Source organism: Amblyomma maculatum, chromosome 10 (assembly GCF_055883805.1).
Source record: "Amblyomma maculatum isolate TAMU_Amacu chromosome 10, ASM5588380v1, whole genome shotgun sequence".
NCBI lineage: Eukaryota > Metazoa > Arthropoda > Arachnida > Ixodida > Ixodidae > Amblyomma > Amblyomma maculatum.
This window is the reverse complement of record NC_139353.1, coordinates 84,646,330-84,673,902: the sequence shown is the minus strand read 5'-3', so window position 1 is coordinate 84,673,902 and position 27,573 is coordinate 84,646,330. Positions and strand designations below refer to the sequence as shown.

Here is a 27,573-nt window from a genome sequence, read left to right as displayed (position 1 = left end):
TGACTACGCAGGAAACGGTAAACTGATTATATCTTCTAAAGTAATGCTTGCGCCCAATACCAACCTTCTGTTTGCACTGGTGAAACTGTTTTGAGCTGATACAAAGCTGGTGAATTCCGTTTCATTGCATTTAGCCTAATGAAGACTTCACAAATTTTACTGAAAGCCCTTTTGCTGTTTCGCCATGACATAGAGTGTTGAGTATTTTTGCAAGGTTAACAAATACATCCTTCTCCATTTATGCAAGAATATTCTAAGAAATGGGTGTCAGGTTCGTCGCTACGCTATTTCAACATTGTAGCTTATACTCGGTAACATGTTGCATTGAGACCAAATGAAAGAACTGGTATGTCCTCCTTGTATGAGAGATATGCGCTTTCTGAAACTACGAAGCACTTAACAGAGGGCGAACTTTCGTGTCGGTTTGAAAAATATTTTCGAACACTAGAAAACACGGTGCACAGATGCAGTGTTTTATTCCCAGTTCAGAGATAAACATGTATTTTTTAAATGTGCTTTGTACAAATGCACCTATTTTCCGATGAAAGGAAACTTTATTCCAAGAGGCCACTTGGATAATTTGCGCGCTTGGTCTGACCCCAGGTTGTACTTCTTGAGGAATTCTTTGGTTTGCTTCTTGCAGATTTTCCGAGCGTTGTTGTGTCCTTTGAAATTTGAAAACAAGTGTGACAGATATTAAACGCGAGGCGTACGGTTTGACAATCTTCCTTGAAATTATTTTCCAACAGAATAAAGTTATTAGTAGAGTTTAAAAAATAATTTACGCCGTGCTAAGTCTGTACTCTAAGGCCCCTCGATGCTTCTATAATCTTGACAAAACGTTTTGAAATAGTTGGGACCGATCACTCTCAGTTCATTACAATATGAATGCGAGCCATTCATGCGCTATAAACTCTCTTTAGCCGCACCATAAGAATGTCTGCTTCAAACCCGCGGTCTATTATTGACTCAAGCGTTATTTGCCTAAGCAGACAATTGCTGTAATTTAAGCTATTTCAATAAGCTACCTACAGATTATTTAGCACATAACATGCTGCAGCAATTCGGCGAGGACAAAATGTTGATCTCAATTTGCAGCTAACTCTGCAGTAGTCTGATTTCCGGCATCATAAAGTATACGAAACATTGTCATATAATTTGCGTGGTTTGACCAAGCACATTTAGAATATTGTCATAAAATGCGAAATTTATTATTATAATACATTCGGTGTACATGAGTAAACTGATCAGACGTTACTCGAGCTACAAAATAAAATGAGATTTCCAATCGATTTAGTGGCCTTAGCCCTTACCCGTTGTTGTCTCGAATCAGCTCGCTTGAAGTGTAATTTATTTTTTTGCAATTATAAATTACAGTGGCCTACGAATCAGATAACTGGCTAAAGAAAATGGGTCTGTGCAGAGATCTCTAGAACTTAAAGTAGTATGTGTAACGTTAACAATAGGAAGTGTGCAGAACGGGTCGGAGAAAACGCTAGAGTTGATGACATTCTAATGGAAATCCAGAAGAAATGAGCTAGCACAAGGCATGTAGTGCGAATACAGGATAGTTGATGGTCGCTACTGGCGTAAGCAATTGTATTCCAAGGAAAGGAAAATGCAGCTGGTCCCGGCAGAGCGTTAGGTGGTGAGATGAGGTTAGAAAGTTCACAACAGTCAACTGGATGCAGCTATGACACGCCCGGGTTAATCGATGGAGCATAGGGGAGGCCTTCGCCCTGCAGTCGGTATATACAGCTGCTGCTTGTGATTATGATGACTGATAAGATATCGCCTGAATGTGTCAGGAATGAATGAATGAATTTATTCCTACAGTGAGCCCATGAGGAAGAAAATATTGACCTGGACACTTCATTCTCAGCAATTGATGTGCGCGCATGATTAACACAAATCTTTTGACATCGATAGCATGAACACAGGCAGAAAACGATGGGAAGGAGATGGGTGCCCTGAAAAAAAAAACGCTTGCTCTATTTTTTTTAATAACTTTGTTTATTGCCTCAGGGCATAGGCTCTGTTTTATAATGTCCTCAAAATAGCATACCTCAACGCAAGTTGCTTATGTCAGGCGCCTCGATACTTCCGAGTACAATGTGCTCTCTCGTTAACAGAACTTCTCCAGCTGCAGCGCATACATTCCATAAAAGGCCAGAGTATAATGGCGTCTGGCATTTGTCAATGGAAGCTCCAGCTAGCCTTTCGCTGCGTTAAGTTCGAGTAGGCAGTAAGGGATGCTTAATCATAAGCACAGAAGCTGATAAGCTCCTACCACTGAAGTATTCACAGTGCACTACACCACCAGTTGTGATCGGCTCATTGCTACTCTGTAGCCCATTCGTGTGGCAGCAACAATACTCAAGCACGGCCATTAGGGCTGATAAAGACGGCGAGCCTGAGGCAACCGTTGCAACCTTGTCCTATGTGCCTTATCTCGCACATCATTTCCAATGCTTGCTAAAGCCGGTCTGATAGCATGAAGTTGGTTTGTATATTTTATACAACGTATAAAAAAACGAAACTTGGTAACTATGGACCGACATTCGCCGCGCGTTTTACTCCGCTTGGAACTAAATGAACTCAGTTTTTTTTATTGCCTATATACCAACAAGCGAGACAGATTGAAACTCTTTACCTTATAATATGCTGATATATTTCAATGAGGGTAACACAAAATGCTTCGAGAAGTGTCTATATTTCGACTCGAGAGATTTATGGTGGCCCCATGATAGATTATATAAAGCAGTTCCTTAATAAATTTTATTTGGAAGCAAATTTGGCTACCTTTCCTGGTAAACCCTGTGTTCTACTGAGTAAAATATCTGACTTCACCCCACCTTGAGCTCACTCTCATGTTTTAATGCGATAGAAAAATGAAGTTGAAAAGATGGGACGCTTTTTTCCTCACTACAGTAAACTATACTCCCTTACAACATTTTCATCTCATGCAGCCAAAGCTACACAGCCTAAACTCGCCAGCACACTGCACAGCCGAATATATTCTCTTCATAAATTTTGCTGTTCGAGCTCAGGAATATACCATTACGGAAGAATTCATTGTCATGCATATTTGCTATAATACATGACCTATATCTACCGAAATAGGCTTATTAAAAGAGTGTGAGAGTTTAAGTATTTACTTGTATATACACAAAACTTTTACAATAATGTGTATCCATCCATGTTGAGATTTATATGTTGCATTTTTTGGCCTTGAACTTTGCATTTAGGAACTTTAGTACAATTTCGTTTAAAGACCATGGAAGGTCCTAGCATAAACAGAGTAAAACCACCACAAGGATAAATGTATTCTTGTAAGCTTTCTAATGAGAATGCCGCTGATGAACTAAGAGTGAATTAGCCATCACAGGCCGCATGCGGGTCAGTACTAGCGTTTTTCTCTGTGCCAGACCTCTAGGTATTAGATCATATCTTCTGTACAGAGACAATAAAGAGGTATTTTATGTAGTTTAAAAGAGATTGAATTTTTTCAACTGATTCAGCAATAGAAAGAAGTACAACTTACCACTGCAACGTTTCATGCACTTGAGGCACGTTTCAAACCTATTGCCATTTCCTTTACAGCCGCCGTAAATAAGGCCCCGGCATTTGTCGGATTCAGGGTCGTAGTACCATAAAGGAATGGCAGCCTTGCATTTGCCTGCTTTCGGCTCCAGGCTGCACACTTGCTTGCGCTTAGATTTGGCTGAAATAGAATTGGAAATCACTTGCTGTCAGCACGCTTTCTTTTATTGTTTGTTTCGTACCTGGATCGCCACTAGCACCTTACTTCAGGGGGACTACATGCTGAATGTATGACGTCACATATTGATTGCAGGCATAGATGGAATATACACAATTCTTCATAGCCAACTACATCAACCTTCAAAAGTTATAAATAAAATGAAAAAAGCGAGTAGCGAAAGAAGTTACCACTACGAGAGAGTTCCCTGACATTGAGGTCTTGGTCCGATAGTCACGATATAATACTTTGATGTGTGGATGTAGTTTTCGTGATTTATGCCAGTTCTTAAATGTTGAATGGTATGAAATAATTTCATTTAAACATTTTTGCTAGCCTTGTAAGTCTTGCTATTTAATTTTATGTTTATTAGCAGTCATGCTAAGTTTCCGGCAGTAATCTCCAAGAACAAATGTGATTGCCCTGTTGTGTATTCTTTTGATTTGATGACGTACCCAATAAATATGCCAGAACATACATATTGGCCGAATATATCTAAAATATAGCTGAATTTTTAAGTTACATGACCGATTTCTGATGTAGAACCAGAGGAAGATGTTATAGTGTGGAAGACGACTGAAGAAGGTTAGAAGGGTAGCCTCAGTTCTCAAGCCAAGCCAATGTTTCGACGTGAGGTCCAAAACGAAGACAAGTCTTCTTATCAAAACGTTGGCTCAGCGGGTGAACTGGGACTTCCTTCAACACTCAACCCTTTATTAGTGCTCTTTTAGAGAGACGACTGTAATACCTCTCGAAGGAATCCAAAACTGAGGCTGCCTATAATTCCTAAATGTTGTTAACGTCCTTGTTCCAACGTAATCAGCTGTAGAGAAGCCTAGGTATTTAAATTTTTTGGTTTTGTTTAAAGTCACGTCATCTGTTATATACTTTACGTTACTTTTTGTATACCTATTTTTGTAAAGCTGACATGAAGTGAAGAGTTCTAAGAGTTTTAATAATATTTAGGGACATCGCCCAACTAGAAGGCAAACTTGCATAGTATCAAAATCCCCCTTCAAGACTTTGAAATAACAATTGGCACTTCTTTCGGCATAAATAGCAGAATCATTGAAAACCATTTATGTAAGCTCCCTGTACCAATTGAAGTGTCATTAATGTACAACAAAAACGCAATCGAACCAAACGCAGACCCTTTGGGTATTCCTGAGGTATTGTTGCGTATTTGGAAGAAAAACCATACAGCATGCCAGCCTCTCTGCTTGTGGACCAATATTTGACAAGAGTGTACTTTATGACAGCGTTATTTTTTAATTTTTTTGTCCTAAGGGCGTGGATACATCAAGTGTTTTGCTTAACTCTAAGAAAATGCACTCAGCAATCAATTGCTTATCAGTAGCCAAGTCTAAATCATGGGTAAACCAGCAACGGTGTATCGCATAGTATCCCTTGACTAAAGCCATGCGGCTGAAACATAGCGAGTTGTGTTTGTTTAACTGAGTTATGACTTAGCTACATATTGCCTTTAAAGTTTTAGAGGGGACACTATTCAAGAAAATGGGTAGGTAGTTCATAACTGGGCTTCGTATGCCGCTGGTAAAAATAGAACCGCCCTTTTTTGCAGAAGATGCCATTTACTGACATTTTTCTGTGCAACAGGCCCCCACAATTACATACAGAGTAAGAGTGTGTTGCAAATCAAGTTTTGATAGCTGCGTTTCCGTAATATTGTAACGTAACGTTACACAGAAGGCGTTCTGGCACTCTGACACCGAAGGACACCAACAGCCAGTCAGGGCAGCACGAAAGCGGAGCACTGTTTCGCTTCGTCGTCTTCTCCGAATCGCCGGTTCAAATCTTCGTCGCCTATGAATGGCATGTGTCATTGCCCCCCTTCTTGGCAGCATCGCCTCGATGCTGCAAATGCTGCTTGATGCGATGAGCTGACAGATGTTATGCTAGGTTGGTGTGGGATACCACAACACAAAACGGGGCACCATCAGTCTCAAGAATAGTCAGCGGGGCGATCGTGGTAGGGTTTCATCCGGACGACGTGTACAACATCAGTGAACTTGCGTCGTCTGCGGCTTGAGGGATCTTGGGTCGCGGATTCAACTTCGTAAGTAACGTCGCTGAGGCGGCGGAGGACACGATATGGGCCGAAGTACCGGCGCAGCAATTTTTCAGACAGCCCACGATGACGAACGGGCGTCCAAATCCAGACATAGTCTCCAGGCTCGTAGGCAGCGAAGCGCCGTCCCTTGTTGTAACGGTCAGCGTCTAGTTGCTGTTGTAGGTATATGCGCTGCCTTGCCAGCTGCCGTGCTTCTTCCGCACGCTGGGTAAAACTAGCGATGTCCAGGTCAAGCTCATCTTCGTCGTCGGTGTACACGGGCAGCATTGTATCCAGTGGAGTGGTCACTCGACGGCCGAAGACAAGCTCGAAGGGTGTGAGCCGCGTCGTCTTTTCGGGATCAGGGAGAACGCCCTGTGCGCTGACAACATGGCCGAGAAAGCGTAGTTCCTTGAAAGCAAAGTGGCATTTCTCAGGCTTGATCGTTAGTTGCGCGCCTTTGAGTGCTTGAAGCACGATGCGCAACCGGTCCAAGTGTTGCTCGAAAGTAGGCGAGAAAATAACGACATCATCTAAGTACACCAAGCACGACTGCCACTTCAGACCTGATAAAACCGTGTCCATCATACGTTGGAACGTGGCCGGTGCAGAGCAAAGACCGAACGGAAGCACCTTAAACTCGTATAGGCCGTCGGGCGTCAAAAATGCAGTCTTCTCTCGGTCTCTCTGATCCACCTCAATTTGCCAGTATCCGCTTTTGAGGTCTAATGAGGAGAAGTACCTGGCGTCGCGTAGTCGGTCGAGGGCATCATCAATCCTGGGCAGCGGATAGACGTCCTTTTTAGTCACGTTATTTAACTTTCGGTAATCGACACAGAATCTCAAGGTGCCATCTTTCTTTTTGACAAGGACCACTGGCGATGCCCATGGGCTCGTCGAAGGCTGGATCAAGTCGTCCGCAAGCATTTCATCCACTTGCATTTTAATGGCGTCACGTTCTTTAGGAGAAACCCGGTACGGGCGCTGGCATACCGGTAACGTGGACTCATCGGTGATGATTCGGTGCTTGGCGACAGGAGTACGACCAACCTTAGAGCCTGTGGCGAAGCAGTCTGCGAAATCGCTCAGAAGAGCCGAAAGAAGATTCCTCTGATCGGGCCTCAAGTCGGGGTTAATTTTAACGGTCTGCAGAGCATGACAAGGTGCGGCCTCCTCTTTAGGGTTCGCTCCGGTGGTGCATAAATGAGGCAAGGCAGTAACATCGTGAAGGACGGCAACAGCCGTGTCCTTGGCGAGATGCCGCATCTCCTTAGCAAAATTTGTCAGGAGGACAGTAGCACAACTGTTCTGGAGTTGTACGAGTCCTCGAGCAACGGCTAATTCCTTCTCGAGTAGTAGCGGAAGGTGCCCATCCGCGATGCCCTCGTAATCGTGGAATAAGTCATGCTTTACAAGAACCAACACACTAGAACGTGCCGGAACCCTCACGTCATCGTCGACTATACGCAAAACGTTCAGACCCGGATCTTCGTTTTCAATGCGCGCCACGGCTCGTTTCGTCGAAAAGGAAACACGCGCTTCTTTCAGGTCAATGACAGCGCCGTTGGTCTGCAGGAAGTCTAGACCGAGGATCAAGTCTTTCGAACACTCAGGAAGCACGATAAATTCTCCGACATACACAAAACCACGGATGCCGACCCGCGCTGTGCACTTGCCTGCAGGTTCGATCAAGTGACTTCCCGCCGTGCGAATTTTCGGGCCGGACCAATGTGTCAAAACTTTCTTCAATTCTCGGGCGAGACCACGGCTCATTACTGAATAATCGGCACCAGTGTCGAGTAACGCGGTGACATCCACTCCATCAATCGTTACACATAAATCGGAGGTAGTATGCCGGATGCTGTCGCTACCTGACACAAGTGAAATCTCGTCGGGTCGGCCTGACGATGACGGAGGATCTTCACATTTCCCGACATCAGCGACCCTGCCTCCGAAGGCCGCTGATATTAGTTTTCCCGGCTAGGGCTGGGAGAGGAGCGGCGTCGGGAAGTATGGGGACTTGTAGAGCGGTAGCTCGTCGGGGACGTAGACCGACGCTCTTGGTAACCGGACGTTACGGGATACTGTCGCGCTGCAAGGTCGCTTGCAATCTCAGTAGGCCGTTCGTCATTCCGAGGGTGGAGTTCCTCCGAGGCGAAACCCCGCATGTTGACGCGGCGGTACGGGCACGCCCGGTAAAGGTGACTGGCTTCCCCGCAATGATAGCACAGGGGGCGACGGTCCCGGGGCCGCCATACTTGACGGGGTCGCTGGTAGATAGGCGGAGGGGAGTAGTGAGGCCCCATGCGGCTCCATGCGAGTCCCTCCATGCGAGGACCCTGCGGCTCCATTGCTGGAGCTGCGGCGTTGATACTATGATCCGGCGGGGGAGCCCTACGTAATACGGACGCGTAGGTGGGCCTCGCGTCGATCGTCTGGTGGGGAACGCGCTGCTGGAGAACGTCAGCAACTTGCTGAGCTGCCATACGCACCTCGTCCCGGACGACTTCAGCCAGTGAAGGAAAAGCTGTTGTGTTGCAAGGCATCCGGAGCGCTTGCAGTTCCTCCCGCACGACAGAACGGATGAGATTTCGTAGCGCATCCATGTCGCTGCCGATATGCACAGGAGGTGCGTCGGACCCAATGATGTTCACGTCACGGTTGTACTGACGGGCTCGGTGTTGCAGCGTTGTCTCCATGGTCGCTGCCTCGCTGAGAAACTCCGCCACAGTGCGCGGTGGACTGCGCACCAGTCCGGCGAAAAGTTCTTGTTTAACGCCCCGCATCAGGTGACGCAGTTTCTTATCTTCAGGCATTTGTGGGTCTGCACGCTTGAAAAGGCGTGTCATGTCCTCAAAGAACATACGCACGCTCTCGTTCGGGCGCTGATTGCGCGAGTGTAGCGCAGCTTCTGCTCGCTCCCGGCGGTCGGCGCTAGGAAAGGTGGCTTTGAAATCACGACGGAAGGCTGCCCAGGATGGGAAGGCAGCCTCATGGTTTTCAAACCATGTCCGTGCAGACTCTTCAAGGGCGAAGTACACGTTGTGGAGCTTGCGCTCATCAGTCCACCCGTTGTAACGAGCAACTCGCTCGTAGTTCTCAAGCCAGTCCTCGGCGTCCTCGAACACGTCGCCATGAAAGGAGGGGGGTGTTCGCGGCTGATGACACAGGATGTGGGTGGGAAGCCTGCTCTCAGATGTCATTGCAGCAGGTTCGACGGCCGTCTGAGGATGCGTCGTTCTGGTAGCAGCCGGAAGGGGTCCGAATTCAGGGGGCTCTCCACGTAGGCGGCGGCCGAGGCGTTGATGTACGGGGGTAAGCTCCGTATTGGCAGGTTGATTCTGCAGGACTGGATCGATACCTGGCGATTCCTCCACCAGATTTGTAACGTAACGTTACACAGAAGGCGTTCTGGCACTCTGACACCGAAGGACACCAACAGCCAGTCAGGGCAGCACGAAAGCGGAGCACTGTTTCGCTTCGTCGTCTTCTCCGAATCGCCGGTTCAAATCTTCGTCGCCTATGAATGGCATGTGTCAATATCATAGTAGTCATCCCACGACATGTTTGCATTAATGAGACCATCTTGGCTTTCACACTACGCTGAAGCCACACGCAACAGTGGAAGAAAGATAGTGGGTTTCTTTTTTGTGCTATTATTAAGCAACGAGTTCGATTCCATTTATTCAACCTGGTTGTCATTAGCTATAGCATTAGCGACTGCGTATCTTTCCCACAAAAGCACTAGTATCATGGACATATTAACGTACTCATGGTCATTCCTAATAGAAGTCATGCCATTACTATATAGAATGAAACGCAGCAGAACAGAATTCCTTCCTGGGGAGCACCTTTACAGACCTCTTCACAGCACTAAAGAACGCTTCCATTGTTAATGGACTGAATGCGATACTGCAATTAAGACTGGAGGAGATGCGGGATTGTTCGGTGAATTTCTTTTAACTGCAACTTTTAAGTCAGATCTTGGTGATTGAGGTGGTCAAATGCCTTTGAAAAGTGAATGTAAATTCCAACGCTTAGCTGTCAAAGTTCAACAAATATGCGAACCATTTCTTTTTGAGGCATCAATGATGTTTCCATAAATTTCCCGTCAAAGAAGCAATGCCGCGAATGGGTCAAAAGATCTGATTTCTTACAGAAGCTTTACAATCACTTATAAATATTTTTTCAGAACTTTGGAAAAATGAACAAAACTAATTTGGGCTCTATACTCTCGTAAATCATTTATATTGCACATGTAATAAACGATAGTATTGGAAATTTGCACCAGCTTGGTGAACAAAACACGCCGATGAGACAAGGCTGTAAGTGTGTGTGTGTGTGTGTGTGTGTGTGTGTGTGTGTGTGTGTGTGTGTGTGTGTGTGTGTGTGTGTGTGTGTGTGTGTGTGTGTGTGTGTGTGTGTGTGTGTGTGTGTGTGTGTGTGTGTGTGTGTGTGTGTGTGTGTGTGTGTGTGTGTGTGTGTGTGTGTGTGTGTGTGTGTGTGTGTGTGTGTGTGTGTGTGTGTGTGTGTGTGTGTGTGTGTGTGTGTGTGTGTGTGTGTGTGTGTGTGTGTGTGTGTGTGTGTGTGTGTGTGTGTGTGTGTGTGTGTGTGTGTGTGTGTGTGTGTGTGTGTGTGTGTGTGTGTGTGTGTGTGTGCTCGTGCGTGCGTGCGTGTGTTCATTAGAGAGCGACAGAAAACATCTAATGGAAACCAGGCAATTTAACCGGCATTAAGGATTCGCCGACATGCTACTCTGCGTAAGAAAAAGAATTAGGAAGAGAGAGACGCGAAAAAGGAGGAAATGCGGCCATTAAATGCATACTAGCGTGCATCACCAATTAAAGTTATAAAATGAAATAACGAAAAGCGTAGTGCGACAAATGGGCTGAAAATTTCCAAGCGTAAAAATGCCTGACGTTCTCCAATGCGTGTTGTCTAGACCAGGCTTAGGGGCTTGAAGCACTGCGGGGAACGAGCAGTGCAATAACATTAAGCTCATATTTTCCTAGTAATACATAAATGTTGTCTATTTGCCGTGTCTTGCTGCATCCGAAATTCATCCGGTGGCTCTAAATATACGCTGTGGATTTTTATCTTGATTTCTCACGCCGTATACAAAACGCACTGTGTATGAACGGCAGGGTCCATAAAGAATATATTAAAATTTTCAGCAAGGCCTATACACTATATATGTCGGCCTTCCGAGCTAAGGTCATTAAAACATGAAATGGCGAGCAGATGATTCAGTAACCAATTCAACTTACTCCAAACACCAGCAATTTTGTCACAGCAGGTCCACCAGCAAATTGGTTATATAAATTAGCAATCTTGTCATTTGTCTGAAAGGACTTTAGCTTGTTACAGTGCTGCTTGACACTTTTCAAGTCATGGGTGAACCTTAATGTCTAGAATTTGTACAGAATTCAATTTATTTAACGAGGCGTGGTTGATCTTTCATTGCGGGCATTTGGCGCTAATATTTGTTGTGCGTCTTCAGGGAGTTGTTAATGGGAGATACATTTTCAAATACGACAAAATTCTTCGTAGGCAGCACCTTCAGGTCACAGCATTTAAATGAATTCCACTACTCGTACCCGATGCTATTAAGAAACGCATCTAGGTTTCGCGGTGGAAACTCTGATACGACCGTTCTGCATTGTGAGGCACAAAAAATGTGAAAATTACTACTTATATCTCTAAAAAATATAGTCGGCATTTGTACTCATGATAAAGGTATCATTGACAATCGCTGTGCACGCGGCACCAGCATGGGCATTTATGCAACAAATACCAGATGGTTGGATTATACAGTTGTCAGAAGCAATTCTCTATCCGAATGAGCCTTAAACTGGTCGGTTAAAATTGCCTCTGAGTAGTACTTCACGCATTTTCTCGTTAACAAGGCTCATCGGATAGTGAAGATGAACAACAAAAGAAATGAAATCACCATCCGTAGTGCGATATATTACGCAGTAAATGTAATTGCGACAAGATAGAGACGGGCATTCAATAGCCTAACAAACTAAAACAAATTCGCGAAGGGGTTTGCATTGCATCTCATTTTCCATGCATTAGCGCCTTGTTAAAGCCTGTTTACTCTATTTAGAACAAAAACTTGTATTGCCCTCACGCTTGTATATTTAGGTATTTCAATTTTACTATGTTTCTGTCAGCATTATCAAATTCATATAAAACTCGAAATCGCCCAGCACCACTGACCGGGCATAAGCTTTTTGCCAGGCAGACCGAATGTTTAGGTTTAAAAAAGTGCTTGGCCGTCAAAGGGGTACGATTAGGATCGTTAGCTTGAACTTTACAACTTCGAATTCGATGTCCTCAGTTCGGGCTGCAGCATGTACATCATGAAACAACGATTCGTTTGGTACCACGCGCACGTCTCTATGACCACTGGATTGCTGCCACGGCCCGCGAAGTTCGCACCCAGTCACAGTTTGGCGGAACAAAGATCGTCTCTGTAAATGCCTCGCACATGTTGGGATTTAGCTAGAAAACAGTTATGTGCTCCATATGGTGCTAGTTCCGTTGGCGTACTGAGAGCCTTGTATCTCGAAAGGGTAGACGACAATTTTTGCCAACAATGGTGGTTTTAAGTGGCGACACTCACACCTATACCCAGGTGAAGTAGTTAAGGCCGGTCGATGGTATACTGGGCAATGCAGCGGTGGAGCGGTGGGGCGTGGTTTTGGGGAACCGTGATATCAAACATGTTGGACCAGATGGTGAACTCCATCGAATGCATGATAACGTGTAAGCTACAAAATTATTTACAATGCTGTAGCTATGACCACGTGACTTGACCACAGTCTTGAATCTGAGACCAATAAAGGAACAGACGAGAAACCGGCAAATGCTAGTAGTATAAGAAATAACGCTTTTGAGAAGGCAGCCAGCAATTTTCAAACACAATGACGTTCTGACTGACGTTTCTAGGAGAGACCGTCACTTTGATAGACAGTGTCAGCAATAAAACGTTGTACTTTACGCATCATTTAGAAGGCCTTGAAATGGTGCGATTATAGGCTATATTTCCTGTTTTGAGTTTGCTTGGACAGTATCTTTTCACCATTCGTCCAGAAATAACTCTATTTCTCAAGTCAGGTACGGAGTTGTTTTCCTTGCGATTTATTTCACATACCTTCAAAACATTTTTGCCTTCCTTGATAAGCCTTTCATTCAACTGGACGCGTAAAACAAAAGCGCTTTGCGATGTCAGAATATTATCTAAATTTGTATCTTTTAAGCAAAACCATCAATGCGGGAATTTGATTCCTTGTACAGTAATAAAATCGGCACTCCTTTGGAATCAGTGCACGCAACGCACCTGCTTTGAGCTCTCCTAGTTCAGACAGTACAAAACCCTTGACAGTACAAAAACTCCACATAGATTAAGAACCTCTAATAGCTAATAAAGGTTGTGGCTCAGAAACGCGAGCCATCTAGTCTCGATTGCTGTTTGAATGCTTGTAATCTTTAAAAAAAATCTTAATTTGACATGTATTTCAATAGCAAAATTTTACCTCGCATTCGGGCAAATTTAGGAAAAAGGCCTGATCGACCCAGACTACGACGGACAACACGTGTGTGAACGGTGCAGTGACCATGTAGACTTAACCCATATTCTTTGTGATTGTGCATCGAGCGACGCCTTCGCCAAGAACAAGGAACATTAGGACAAAGTGTTAAAAAGTGCTTCACTACATGATCAATTTCGGGCTGTCCAGGAGACCCGCGTGGTGGCGGAGAGCTTCAGGCTCTCTGTGACGAAGTGGGAGCTGCCCTCTACACCTGGCGCCTGGCTCAGTGTCCTTCTAGACCCCTACTGTGGGAAATAATGTTTTACCAAACCAAACCAAACCCACAGGAAACAATTGAATAACAAAATTTCTCAAATACCACCTTATCGCGTGGTTTGTTGTGCAATTATGTATATACGTGGAAACTCTTCGAAAGTCTATTATTATTTTCAGATGCATGTCGGGACATGTTATATCCAAACTAGACAATTTGTGAACAGGTAAATATCGAAATGTGGATGACACAAGGTGTCACACTGATCCAAACAATACCAGAAGAGGGGTTTTGTTTCTTACTGTGACTCCTTGCCTTCATAAATTCACTCATGCATAAAATGTCCTAGACATCGCTGCGTTTCGCTCATTCCGCGACATTTTGTCAGAAGTCTATAAACACTTAAAGCGCCATCAGTAAACGAAACCGGTCATAGATATAGAGGCAGTAGGATTCCGGCACACCAGTCGTCGTCACGGAACCATTTGTGAACTTTGTCTTATAAGCTTAGATACCAGTTTGGTTACAGTAATAAACAAGCTTATTCTCTTTTGTACAAGCAATATTTTGAAATAGTTAATTTGGGGCTTAGTGAAGGAACCTAAGAGGTGCTGGTTGTGAATTGAGTTACTTACGTAAGCAAGATTTGTTGCATTCATCTTCAGTGGGAAACCTGTTGCGGTTGCCACCACAACCACTGTACATGAATCCTTTGCAGCGTAATGTCCACATGTCGAAGTACCATGATGGAATCCTATTTTTACAGTTCCCAATGGCTTTCCATCGCATACAACGTGACCACTCGATTCCTGAAACTGGATTGCACATTAGAGACAAAGAATTGTAGAGAAAATAAGTTAAGGTCAGCTGCCCACAATTGCAATGTATTAGAACAAGGAGCCACGCGATAGGATCTTTCTGCTGTAACATTGCCTTTCTAAACTTTCAAAGGCTCTACCTACCACGGCGGCTATGTATGTGCGTGTGGGCGAGTTTATGTATGTATGTATGTATGTATGTATGTATGTATGTATGTATGTATGTATGTATGTATGTATGTATGTATGTATGTATGTATGTATGTATGTATGTATGTATGTAAGTATGTATGTATGTATGTATGTATGTATGTATGTATGTATGTATGTATGTATGTATGTATGTATGTATGTATGTATGTATGTATGTATGTACGTATGTATGTATGTATGTATGTATGTATGTATGTATGTATGTATGTATGTATGTATGTATGTATGTATGTATGTATGTATGTATGTATGTATGTATGTATGTATGTATGTATGTATCAGTTCAGTTCAGGCGTTCAGTCGTGTCCGACTCTTCGTGACCCTATGGACCATGTCACGCCACGCTTTCCGGTCTCTCACTATCTTCTTAACATCACATAGCTTCATCTGCAATGCCTCGAGAATGCCATCTAACCATCGCGTTCGCTGCCTACCCCTTCTCCGGCGACCCTCAACCTTTCCCAACATCAAATCTTTCTCCAGCGACTCCTCTCTTCTCATCAGATGACCAAAGTAGCTGAGCTTTAACTTTAGAATTTGACCCTCCAATGAGCAGTCAGGGTTTATGGTCGACAATATCGACTGATTTGATCTTCTGGCAGTCCAAGGAACTCTTAAGAGTCTTCGCCAGCACCACAATTCAAACGCTTCAATTCTTCGGCGGTCAGCCTTTTTCACAGTCCAACTCTCGCATCCATACATCACAACTGGAAAGACCATAGCACGGGTGATACCGATCTTGGTTGACAGACTAATGTCTCTGCTCTTTACTAGGCGGTCAAGGCTAACCATTGCTCTCTTTCCCAGAAGCAGGCGTCTCCTAATTTCATGGCTGCGGTCTCCTTCCGAGGTAATCTTGGCGCCCAAGAACAGAAAATCTGTCACAGCTTCCACTTCTTGTCCATTGATGCTCCAGGACTTGATAGGGCAAGACGTCATGATCTTCGTCTTTTTAATGTTCAGTTTAAGCCCAAACTTCTCACTCTCTTCTTGTACGCGCATCAGAAGTCTCTTGAGTTCCACTTCACTTTCTGCCATTAAAGTGGTATCATCCGCATATCTAAGGTTGTTGATACGTTTTCCAGCAATCTTCACTCCAGCTGAAGACTCGTCCAGACCGGCCTTCCTCATGATGCACTCTGCATATAGGTTAAATAGGCAGGGCGACAGTATGCAGCCTTGCCTCACCCCTTTCTCAATCGGAAACCAATCAGTAAGACCATGACCAGTTCTGACTGTGGCCTCTTGCCCTTCATAAAGGTTCCTGAGGAGACAGATGAGGTGAATTGGAACTCCCATCTCTTGGAGAGCTTGCCACAATCTGCTGTGATCTACGCAGTCAAACGCTTTCGCATAATCAATAAAGCAGAAGTAAATAGGTTTCTGGAACTCTCTTGCTTTTTCCATGATCCAGCGAAGGTTGGCAATTTGGTCTCTAGTTCCTCTGCCCTTGCGAAACCCAGCTTGCACGTCCGGAAGCTCCCGATCCACATACTGCTGCAGCCTACCTTGCAGGATTTTTAACATCACCTTGCTAGCATGCGAAATAAGCGCGATCGTGCGGTAGTTGGAACAATCTTTGGCACTGCCTTTCTTTGGAATGGGGATGTAAACTGACCTCCTCCAATCCTGTGGCCACTGCAGGGTTGTCCAAATCTTTTGACATAATGTATGCAGTGTGTTAACAGCGTCGTGGTTGAGGTTTTGAAGCAACTCAGCTGGAATACCATCAATTCCGCTAGCTTTGTTCTTAGCAAGGCTGGCTAAGGCCCATTCAACTTCACTCTTCAGGATGCCCGGCTCGAGATCAGTAATCACAACCGTCCTATGTTGGGCTTGCACATCCGGGTCCTTCTCGTACAGTTCTTCTGTGTATTCCTGCCACCTCTTCTTTATCTCTGAGGCTTCAGTGAGGTCCTTGCCTCGTTTGTCCTTTATCACGCCCAGCTTAGCACAGAAGCTTCCTTTGATATCTTTGATTATCTTATACAGAGCTCTTGTGTTCCTTAATTGGCTGTTGTCCTCAACTGCTTGACACTGTATGTTCAGGAAGGCATCCTTATCTCTCCTTGCTATTTTCTGAAAATCCGCATTGAGAACCTTGTATCTTTCTCTTTCTCCCATACCTTTTGCCATTCTCCTTTCCTCAGCTATTTGCAAAGCCTCTTCAGATAACCAGTTTGCTTTTTCATGTACATACGTAATTATGTATGTATGTACGTACGTATGTATGTTGGTATGTATGTATGTATGTACGTACGTATGTATGTTGGTATGTATGTATGTATGTATGTATGTATGTATGTATGTATGTATGTATGTATGTATGTATGTATGTATGTATGTATGTATGTATGTATGTATGTATGTATGTATGTATGTATGTATGTATGTATGTATGTATGTATGTATGTATGTATGTATGTATGTAGAAGGCTTATTTTACCCGTCGATGACGGCGTCGAGCTCAACGAGGAAGCGGGGTTATTCAGACCGGCACTATGTTGTTGTTGTTGTTCTCCTCTAATGTGACGGCACATACCCACACAGGGGGATCGGCCAAGAATTGAGGTGCAGAGATATTAGATTTTGAGATGTATAACTACATCGCAGAAATAAAAAAATAAATGCTAGGGAATATGCTCTGCGCGACAACAACTTCAAAGACTGCTTCCTCTTTGTCAACGTCCAGCGAGGGAGCCCATCTTCTTCACAATGCTCTCCAGAGAAAAAGGAGCCATCCTGGCGACTTAGGGTGACGAAGATACAATGGGGTCATAAAACTGCTTAAGGCACTGCACATGTGTACAGTCTCGCGGCCATGGCGTGGGAAATCGGAAGATGGCGTAAGCGGCACAACAACGTAATTCACTGGTGAAGTGCGCTCGAGGACACGATAGGGCCTATGGTACATGGAGATTAGTTTTGTTGAGAGGCCGGGGCTGCCGCATGAAACACACGAGTGAGCCGGGCTCGAAGTGTGGTGCGTTCTCCTGATCGGTTTCATGGCGATATTTTTGGCGCTACTGGGAGTCGGTCGTGAACGACCGGAAAATCTGGCGGCATTCTTCGGTGCACTTTGCAGCTTCGGTCACTGTAGTACATTAGGATGGGTCAGGGTTGTAAGCGAGGACAGTATCAAGGGGAGCAGATAGATGCCGACCGTAAAGCAAAAAGAACGAAGAGATACCTGTGCTCGATTGCGTAGGAGTGTTGCACGCGTAGGTGATATAAGGAAGGACAATGTCCCAGTTCGTGTGGTTAGACCCGACATACATCGCGAGCATGTCACCGAGGGTGCGAATAAATCGTTCAGTAAGGCAGATTGTTTGTGGGTGGTAGGCTGTGCAAGTCCGGTGAATGAATTTGCACTGATCGAGCAAAGCTTAAACGACGTCAAATAAGAAAACACGGCTTCTGTCGCTGAGCAATTCACGAGAAGCACCGTGACGGAGAATACATTCTTCTTCAAGTTGAGCTGTAGGGCGACTTTCGCAAGACATGTCAAGACCTGCTTCAGGCGAGAGAGGTGGGTCGGAAAGTCCGGCGAGAACACCACGATGTCGTCAAGGTAGCAGAGGCATGTCTTCCACTTCAGGCCACGCAGTATAAAATCCACCATACGCTCGAACGTAGCAGGGCCATTACAGAGACGGAAAGGCATGCCGGTAAATTCAAAGAGGCCATCGGGGGTGACAAATGCTGTTTTAGGGCGATCTCCCACAGCCATGGGCACCTGCCAGTAACCGGATCGTAAATCGATCGAAGAAAAGAGTTCAGCTCCGTGTAAGCAGTCCAATTCCTCATCAATACACGGAAGGGAGTAGACGTATTTCCTCGTGATTTTGTTTAAACGACGATGGTCAACGCAGAAGCGCATAAAACCGTCTTTCTTCCTCACCAGGACAATAGGGGAGGACCAGCGACGGTTAGAAGGCTGAATCGCTTCATTCTGAAGCATAGTGCTTACTTGGGCTTCAATAACTCGGCGCTCGGTGGCAGACACTCGATAAGGGTTCTGTCGCAGAGGAGCATTGGAACCGGTGTCAATGTGGTGAGCAACAGTTTCTGTGCGGCTCAAAGCAAGCTGGTGAGAGTCAAATGAAGAACGGAACTGATGAAGCAGAGCGAGAAGTTCAGAGCGTTCAGGCCCAGGAAGATTGGCGTCGATGGAGCGGAGAAAAACCTTGGCAGAAGACTCGTCCAGCGCAAGAACAGGCGATGTGAGGCCAGCCAAGTCAGCGGGCTGCGAAGTGGGTGTTGCGTCACCGGTGAGAATAGAATTAATAAGCTGAATGGAGCAGAGGCATCCACCGCGACGCAGCGACACGAGAAATGAGAACGGATTACAAATCCTGAGCCCAGTGAGGCCAGCAGATATTGTAAGTACGGCATAAGGCAGAGGAAGACTTTCGCGGTTTAGATAGGTAGGCGATGGGTGAAAAGTACGTCTGTGCTTCGGGAAAAAGCACAAGCTGTCGGCACAAGAACGAAAGAGCACGCAGGGAGATCAGTATATTCGGCAATGACGACTTTGAGAAAAGAAACGTACGGCGACGGTTCGTCTAGCGCAAAAAACTGCAGTTCGGCACGAACACAATTGATCGCCGCATTATTGCGCGATAGAAAATCCCAATCCAAGATAAGATCATGAGAGCAGGAAGACAAACCGACGAACTCTATTGCGCATTCAACTTCTTGAATGATGCCTCTAGCTGTCTACATCGCTATAGGCTCTACAGGCTGGACACTTGCCGTGCATAATGAGAATCCTAAAATAGGTGTCGTCACTTTGCACAATGAACGGCAAAGGCTAGCAGCCATGGCAGAAATAGCAACGCCGGTGTCGACCAGAGCCAGTACTGCAACGCCCTCAACGGAAACTTCAAGAAGATTTGTGGGAGATTCATGAGGCCTTTGACAGTTCGCTCTTTGCGCAGTTCTCGCCTCAGGAACAGGGGCATTCAATTTTCCTCTTGAGCAAGATGGGGACGCCGTGGCAGAGGAGATAGAGAACGGCGACGCGGCGAGGTTGAGCGGTGAGGAGAATAGGTGGCACGGTCATTTGCGACAGACCTTGCAGATAGTTCGGCGGCTGCGTACTGATTTCGGAGCGGCTGCCAGGGAGCTGACATTTGTCGCGGCAGAAAATCGTAGGCATCGCGATTTCGGCAGTACCTGGCAATATGGCCAGCAAATTCACAAGATTAACAGATGGGACGGTTATCACTCGTTCGCCAAGGATTGCGGATCTGCGAACGAGGTGGAGCCAATGGCTGTGGAGCATGAACAAATTTCTAAGCAGGCCCTGGAGGCGTAGTGTACACTAAATGGTAGCTAGGTGGCCTTGGTCGGGCAGCGACGGCAGCGTACGTCAGTGGTGCGGCAGGGACGTCGGCGTATGCGAGGGGCTTCCATGGGTGGCGTGGTCTGAGGCAGGGCGTATGCGGAGGGACAGATGGAAGTGCCTCCGGCACGCGGTCGGCGATGACTTTTCGAAGTGGCGCCAAATTGCGGGACAGCTCGCAGTTTGTGGGCAGCAGAGGTATTTGGCGACTAACTTTCTTCCAGATGAAGTCTTTGAGCTGCTGCAGCAGCGAGGAGGTGTGAGACGTAGAGGAGAGGCCAAAACGTGACTCCCCAGGCGCTGAAGGCTGTCGGGGGAGGAGGTGCTGCATGCGCAACTCATCATAGCTCTGGCAAAGGTTGACAACTTGAGCAACAGTAGTCAAATTTCGGGAGTTTAGCATTTGAAAAGCGTGATAATTGATGCCCTTCTGGATGTGTGTTTACCTTTTGTGGCTCGACATCTGAGCGTTTTCGCGACTGCACAGGTGGAGCACATCTTCAATGTAACTGGTAAATGTCTCCCCGAGTCCGTGTGATCGATCCTGCAGGCGTTGTTCGGCACGCAGCTTGCGTACAGCAGGACGACCAAACACGGTGTTAAGGTTCGACTTGAACGAGTTCCAGTTTGTGATATCAGCATTGTGGTTACGATACCATAGATTGGCAACTCCGGTCAAGTAAAAGATAATGTTCATTAACTTTGCGGCGTCGTCCCCCGTATTGTACGAACTCACTCGCTCGTATGAAGCAAGCCGGTCTTCACATTCAATGTCGTCAGTCCCACTGAAGAGCGCAAGGTCTCGCTGGCTCAAGGAGCCAGAACAGACGACCGGGCAGGGTCATCGCGGCGGTTGGTGGGCGTTCATCCTTGGCCTTGCGAGTTGCCGGTAGCGTGCGGGTGCGAAGCTCCAGCTTGAGGCAAGGGTATCAAGCGGTACCTCCGCCAAATGTAGGGGAAGGTTTATTTTACCCGTCGAGGATGACGTCGAGGTCGGCGAGGAAGTGGGGCGATTCCGGCCGGCACTGTGGTCTGCACAACAACTCGAAAGACTGCTTCCTCTTTGTCAATGTCCAGCGAAGAAGCCCATCTTCTTCACAGTATGTATGTATGTATGTATGTATGTATGTATGTATGTATGTATGTATGTATGTATGTATGTATGTATGTATGTATGTATGTATGTATGTATGTATGTATGTATGTATGTATGTATGTATGTATGTATGTATGTATGTATGTATGTATGTATGTATGTATGTATGTATGTATGTATGTATGTATGTATGTATGTATGTATGTATGTATGTATGTATGTATGTATGTATGTATGTATGTATGTATGTGTATGCATGCATGTATTTATGTATGATACATTCAAACTTTGACAACGTACTTTTTGGCGCCGTCATTTCTTCCATTTCCTATGCAAGTGCCTTCAAATTACCATACGCATTATCTTTCTTGCACCGCCCATATTACAGCAATCATGAGCAAAGCTTACCGCATCCTGTTTTACTTAAGGCTCAGTTGAAAGTTGTCTTCTTGTGTATAGATCTCGCCTCGATAACATTAGCTTGTCCTAAGCTGGAATATGCGTGCGCTGCTTGACCCTCATATTTATTGTTTGACTCAAAAACTCGAATAAGTTCCTTTATGTGCGCCACGAGAGACCGGTAGTAAAAGCTGCCATACAGCACAAATTGAGAGCTTGACGCAGGACAACTGAAAACCTCAAGGTAAGGTTAATCCACTGCATTTACTCTTATCCTTCTTTTATCACTGCGACGAACTCTAAAGCTGACCTATTGACCTCAAAACACGCCTGAAATACACGCCGTGACTGTAATGGGCCAAGATGCCCACACAGATGCCAGAAGCAAATGTGCATGACTCAGGGCTTTCAGTTAACGCTGATTCAATCAATCAATGAACCTTATTAATCATTCATTACTCCCAGATTTTCACCCAGCTCACAACACTCCCTTCGCATCTGTCAAGCCAGAGCAATTTATCCGATTCATGTACGTATTACTGTGCCCCAGTTATCTTTCTTTCTTAGGACAGCAATCAACTGAAATGACGTCTGCCAAAGCAGCACTCCGAACCAACAACGTTTAAATTAAAATATCAAAACTATTATTGCACTAACACATGCTATATTATTGTGTGTTAGTATGTTATGTTGCATTATATTTCTCTCTTTATGAAAAGTCGCTATTGCGAAAAATTTAGGTGAACATGTTGTTTCACACTTAGACAAAACTGAAAGTGCGTTACTGGCGCACGTTTCGACCTGCGGCGGCCGAAAATTAAGACAAGTAAGTAGGCCGAACGGATATAGTAAATAAGCAGCCGATCGGACTCGCATTGCATCTGACTCTGCCGCGGTGCTTCCCCGGTTATCGCGGTCATAGGTCAGAAAAGCCCGCCGCTCATGAGTTCCCAAGTTACTCCATAGTGTCGAAACAAGTATATATACTTATATATTCAGAGAGTCGAACTGAAAAACTTGAAGCATATTTACTTCGACGTTTCGCTCCTAGCGCGAAATTTCTTGAAAAAGATCGTGCTACGACCGAAATGTCTAAATAAATATGTTTTCAGTTTTCAATGTGACTCTGAATATAATATATTTAATCAGTTCCCATGAAAAAGATTGATATACCTTATATATATATATATATATATATATATATATATATATACATTGACGCATGCCTAAAAACATGCCCAGGATGACTTTACTAACGTTCCAAACGGGCACCAGTCTTATTAAGCATTGTTCACAGTAGTAGCTAAGAAAATCAACCTAGTCATGTTTTGAAGCGTCCGTTCGCCTACTTTATCAGTTCTAGTTCATAGTGCACTCTCTGCCTCAGCTCTCTCTACACTAGGATATATATATATATATATATATATATATATATATATATATATATATATATATATATATAGAGAGAGAGAGAGAGAGAGAGAGAGATCAATTAAGGGGTAATGAGGGTGCTCGTTATAATACATGAAGGAAAGAAGCCAACAGTCGGCAGGCCAAAAAAAGCGTTTGGGATGGTACTTGTATGTCTTCATTTTTTTTTAATGTTTGCTTAGACAATCACCGAAATTAGTAATGTAATCTGTTTAGGGGAAAGATAATTAAAAACAAAGGCGAAGAAAAACAACGTGCCGATGGTGGGAACCGAACCCACGACCTCCGAATATCGTGTCCGGTGCTCTTCCAACTGAGCTACATCGGCCGCTGTCCCCCCTGCTACTTGCTTGGGTATTTATGTTGTCTGTATACGAACCTTGAGAGTGCTCATCATCGGGACGTTGTTTTTCTTCTACTTTGCGTTTAATTATCTTTCCCCTAGACAGATTACATTTCTAATTTCTGTGATTTTCTAAGCAAACATTAAAAAAAAGACATAAAAGTGCCATCCCCAACGCTTTCTTTGGCCTCGCCGACTGTTGGCTTCTTTCCTTCATGTATTATAACGAGCACCCTCATTACCCCTTAATTGATCTTCTTGTAGCTTACGGGGGTCTCGGTTCTGGCAGTCTTGAAGCCATATGTAGCGTAAGAGGGTTCTAGCACAGCTTTCGCCCTCGCTCTTGATCACGTTCTGCGTGACGATGGCGGTAACAAAGGACGTTCTACGTCCGCCGCTATGGCTGAGGGTGGCGCTGCTGAACACTCTGAAGGTTCGTATACAGACAACATAAATACCCAAGCAAGTAGTAGGGGGGACAGCGGCCGATGTAGCTCAGTTGGAAGAGAACCGGACGAGATATTCGGAGGTCGTCGGTTCGGTTCCCACCATCGGCACGTTGTTTTTCTTCTACTTTGTGTTTAATTACCTTTCCGCTAAACAGATTACATTACTAATTTCTGTGATTGTCTAATCAAACATTAAAAGAAGACATAAAAGTACCATCCCCAACGCTTTCTTTGGCCTCGCCGACTGTTGGCTTCTTTCCTTCATGTATTATAACAAGCACCCTCATTACCCCTTAATAGATCTGCTTGTAGCTTACGGGGGTCTCGGTTCTGGCAGTCTTGAAGCCATAGGTAGCGCGAGGGTTCTAGCACAGCTTTTGCCCTCGCTCTTGATCACGTTCTACGTGACGCTGGCGGTAACAAATGACGTTCTACGTCCGCCGCTATGGCTGAGGGTGGCGCTGGTGAACACTCTCAAGGTTCGTATACAGACAACATAAATACCCAAGCAAGTAGCAAGGGGGACAGCGGCCGATGTAGCTCAGTTGGAAGAGCACCGGACCACCATGCGCTTTGCTGGCTTTCCTCACTGAAAAACCCGTCCGGCAGACTGGCAAGATGGGCTCTTCACTTCAGGAATATGATGTCCGCGTTGTTTACCGCTCTGGCCGCAAATATCACGACGCCGATGCACTTTCCCGCTGCCCCCTTACAGCTGAGGTCGCGAGCCTTTCCCCTTCCGACGATTCCCCGCCATCGCTTCGCATCAATGACATGCCGTCAGCGCAGCGGCAAGATCCTTGGATAAACTCTACCCTCGATTTTATCTCCAATCCTACAGCTGCTTCTCTATCGCGTGCTCTCCGCCGTCAAGTTTCCCACTTCGCCATTCGTGATAACCTCCTCTACCGCCGCAGCTACTGCGCAGATGGCCGCAAGTGGTTGCTAGTTATTCCCCGGCAGCTACGTTCGCAAATTTGTGACTATTTGCACGCTGACCCACAATCCGGTCACGCGGGCGTCTTCAAGACATACACTCGTTTCCGGCTGCGTTACTACTGGCGGAGTATGTACACCTTTGTACTCAAGTACTTTCGCTCATGCCTCACCTGTCAACGTCGCAAGCCATCTCCTCAACGTTCTGCTGGAGAGTTGCTGCCGTTACCCAGCCCACCACGCCCTTTCGACCGCGTCGGCATTGATTTGTACGGGCCGCTTCCCTACACTGCGGCCGGCAACCGCTGGGCTATCGTAGCCGTTGATCATCTGACGAGGCATGCAGAAACCGCCGCACTTCCATCTGCCACAGCGTCAGAAGTAGCTTCCTTCATTTTGCAGCGATTTGTTCTTCGCCATGGCGCACCTCGAGAGCTGCTCAGCGACACAGGACGCGTTTTCTTGAGTGGCGTTGTGAAAGCTTTGCTCACCAAGTGCAACATTATTCATAGAACCACCTCCGCCTATCATCCCCAGACTAATGGCCTCACTGAGCGTTTCAATCGTACCCTTGGCGACATGCTCTCTATGTACGTCTCCTGCAACCTCTCGAACTGGGACCTCGTCCTTCCGTATGTCGCGTACTAATACAATACCGCAACGCAGTCTACTACTGGCTTCTCTCCTTTTTTTCTCCTCTACGGCCGTCACCCCTCTGCTACAATCGACACCATACTCTCGTATCACCCATACACATCATAGTATACACCTGCGTCTCAAGCAGCCCAGCATGCGGAAGACTGTCGACAAATCGCCCGCGCATTCACGGCTAACGCCCAGTACCGCCATAAATCCAACCATGACAGCCAACACACGACACCGGACTTCTCGTCTGGAGCTCTTGTGTGGCTATGGATATCTTCCAATGCCCCTGGACTGTCTTCAAAAATTCTTGCTAAATACCATGGCCCATACCGAGTTCTGGAGCGCACTTCTCCAGTTAATTATGCGGTAGAACCTGTTACGCCGTCCCATGATCTACGTTGGCGCGGACGCGAGATTGTTCACGTCCAGCGCCTCAAACCCTATTACGACCCTGCCGTCTTGCTCACCCCGTAAGTCGCCAGGATGTCTCCTCTTCGTCCCGCGGGTAATTGTGAAGAGGAAGACGTGCACAAGGAACATGCCAGTCAGTGGCATCGTGATCGCTGCGCGTGCTGGATCTGACTGTGTTCGCCGCTGATCTGCTCAGTCCTGCTGATCAAGTTCTGATGATCTGATGAATAAACCCCCCATTCTTACAATATATATATATATATATATATATATATATATATATATATATATATATATATATATATATATATATATATATATATATTTCACCCTGCCCCAGCCACCTTCGTTCCGATAATGTTTCAGAAATAAAATAAAATATCAGAATTCAAAATAAACCAGGGCACCCAATACCAGTTGCATAGAGCTGCCTTGTAGAAAACAATAAAAGTTCGCTATTCATATAAGCACTTTCTGTGATTTTTCGTAAACGTTTACTATTGACTCTAAAAAAAAACGTTATATTCCATGTTGAACGGCACTTGCAGATACCCCTATTCCATCGCCTGTCATTGAATGTCAGTCTAATATCGTTAACAATATAGTAATAATATATCCCTCTATTCACGTGTCTCGTTTCGCTCCTATTGAAAAATATGGTATTTCCTCTGTATTTGCTATTTTGGCAAAAACTGAACATGTTAGCATCATTCCATATGCTATAAGTATTGTCTCTGTGACGCCCCTGCTAAGACGTGTACTGCGTATGCAAAACTGACTAGAACGCGTTAATATAATTCCATATGCTTACATAACTGAAGCATGCAAACTGAACTGCGTTCGTAAACTCCAACTGGAAGCCAAAGGTTCAGCTGATGATCACCCGGCGGACTTTTTTTAAAGACGGAAAAAGGAATAGAATGCGCTGCATACTGTATGTTGTTACTGTGTTAATATTGTTACGTGAAGAAGCAATATTTCTGGGATTCAAAAAATACGTCCCCACCAAGATCCTTATTGTGACAAGAAATTGGGCACCTAACTACACAACCCAGCACTGGGTATATTCCACGAGACCTGCCCCATTATCTATTCTGCCCCAAGTGCACTTAGTAAAATTCGAGTGACATTGGCCATTGCAAATAAAAATGTTTCATTGATACTTCACAGTCTGTTAAAAGACTCTTTCTTCCTTAATATTTTATGATATAAAATTAATGCTAGCTTTATCGGACGCAAGTATAGTACCTGAAGCTTACCGCAAATTACATCATTTAAACAAGCGTTTTGTGATAGTTTAGAACGCTGTGTTCAGCGTAGGCTTCTCTCAGCGGCGATAAAAATATTAATCAAGACAAATGCATGTGTTGCGGAATAACAGCGTGTGAGTAAGAATCTAATAAAAAAAAGTACAGAACTCTGAGTACTGTGCCAATTAATGCCACGTCATGGAAGGCGTAGCTGTGAGCTAACGCTCGCCGAAAATATTGTACAGAAGATCTCTCTATATTAAAATAGCTTCTAAAATAATCTAATCCTTATGCAGCGCTTTAACAGCTCTGGTACAGAAGCTTAATAAAGTAACTATACTAATACGTATCAAGTAATTAAAATGCCGTGAAACGCACTTGTGCGCATTATAAATTAATGTGGCTCGTCAAACTATATTTTTGTTGCAGCAAAATATATTCTGAGCTTCAGGCAAGCTTCAGTCGTGAAATACACACGCATCACAGACTACGATTAACAATATCCAACGTACCTTGCGTGGCTATAAAGCAAAACACAAACGCAAAGAAGAAAACTCGCGTTCTCATAGTGCAAGCTGCTTCTTTAAGGGAA

General features: G+C 45.1%; 1 protein-coding gene across 1 annotated transcript; it reads right to left on the bottom strand.

Annotated features, from left to right (window-relative positions):
* Window positions 1-513: 513 nt before the first annotated feature.
* On the bottom strand, window positions 514-27,573 carry LOC146176925 (amblin-like). The gene is made up of 4 exons (XM_084583038.1): window positions 27,494-27,573; window positions 14,279-14,458; window positions 3,545-3,724; window positions 514-665 (listed from the first exon to the last, which is right to left on the bottom strand). The coding sequence occupies exons 1-4, from the start codon at window positions 27,546-27,548 to the stop codon at window positions 532-534; spliced, it is 549 nt and encodes a 182-aa protein (XP_084439164.1). The 5' UTR covers window positions 27,549-27,573; the 3' UTR covers window positions 514-531.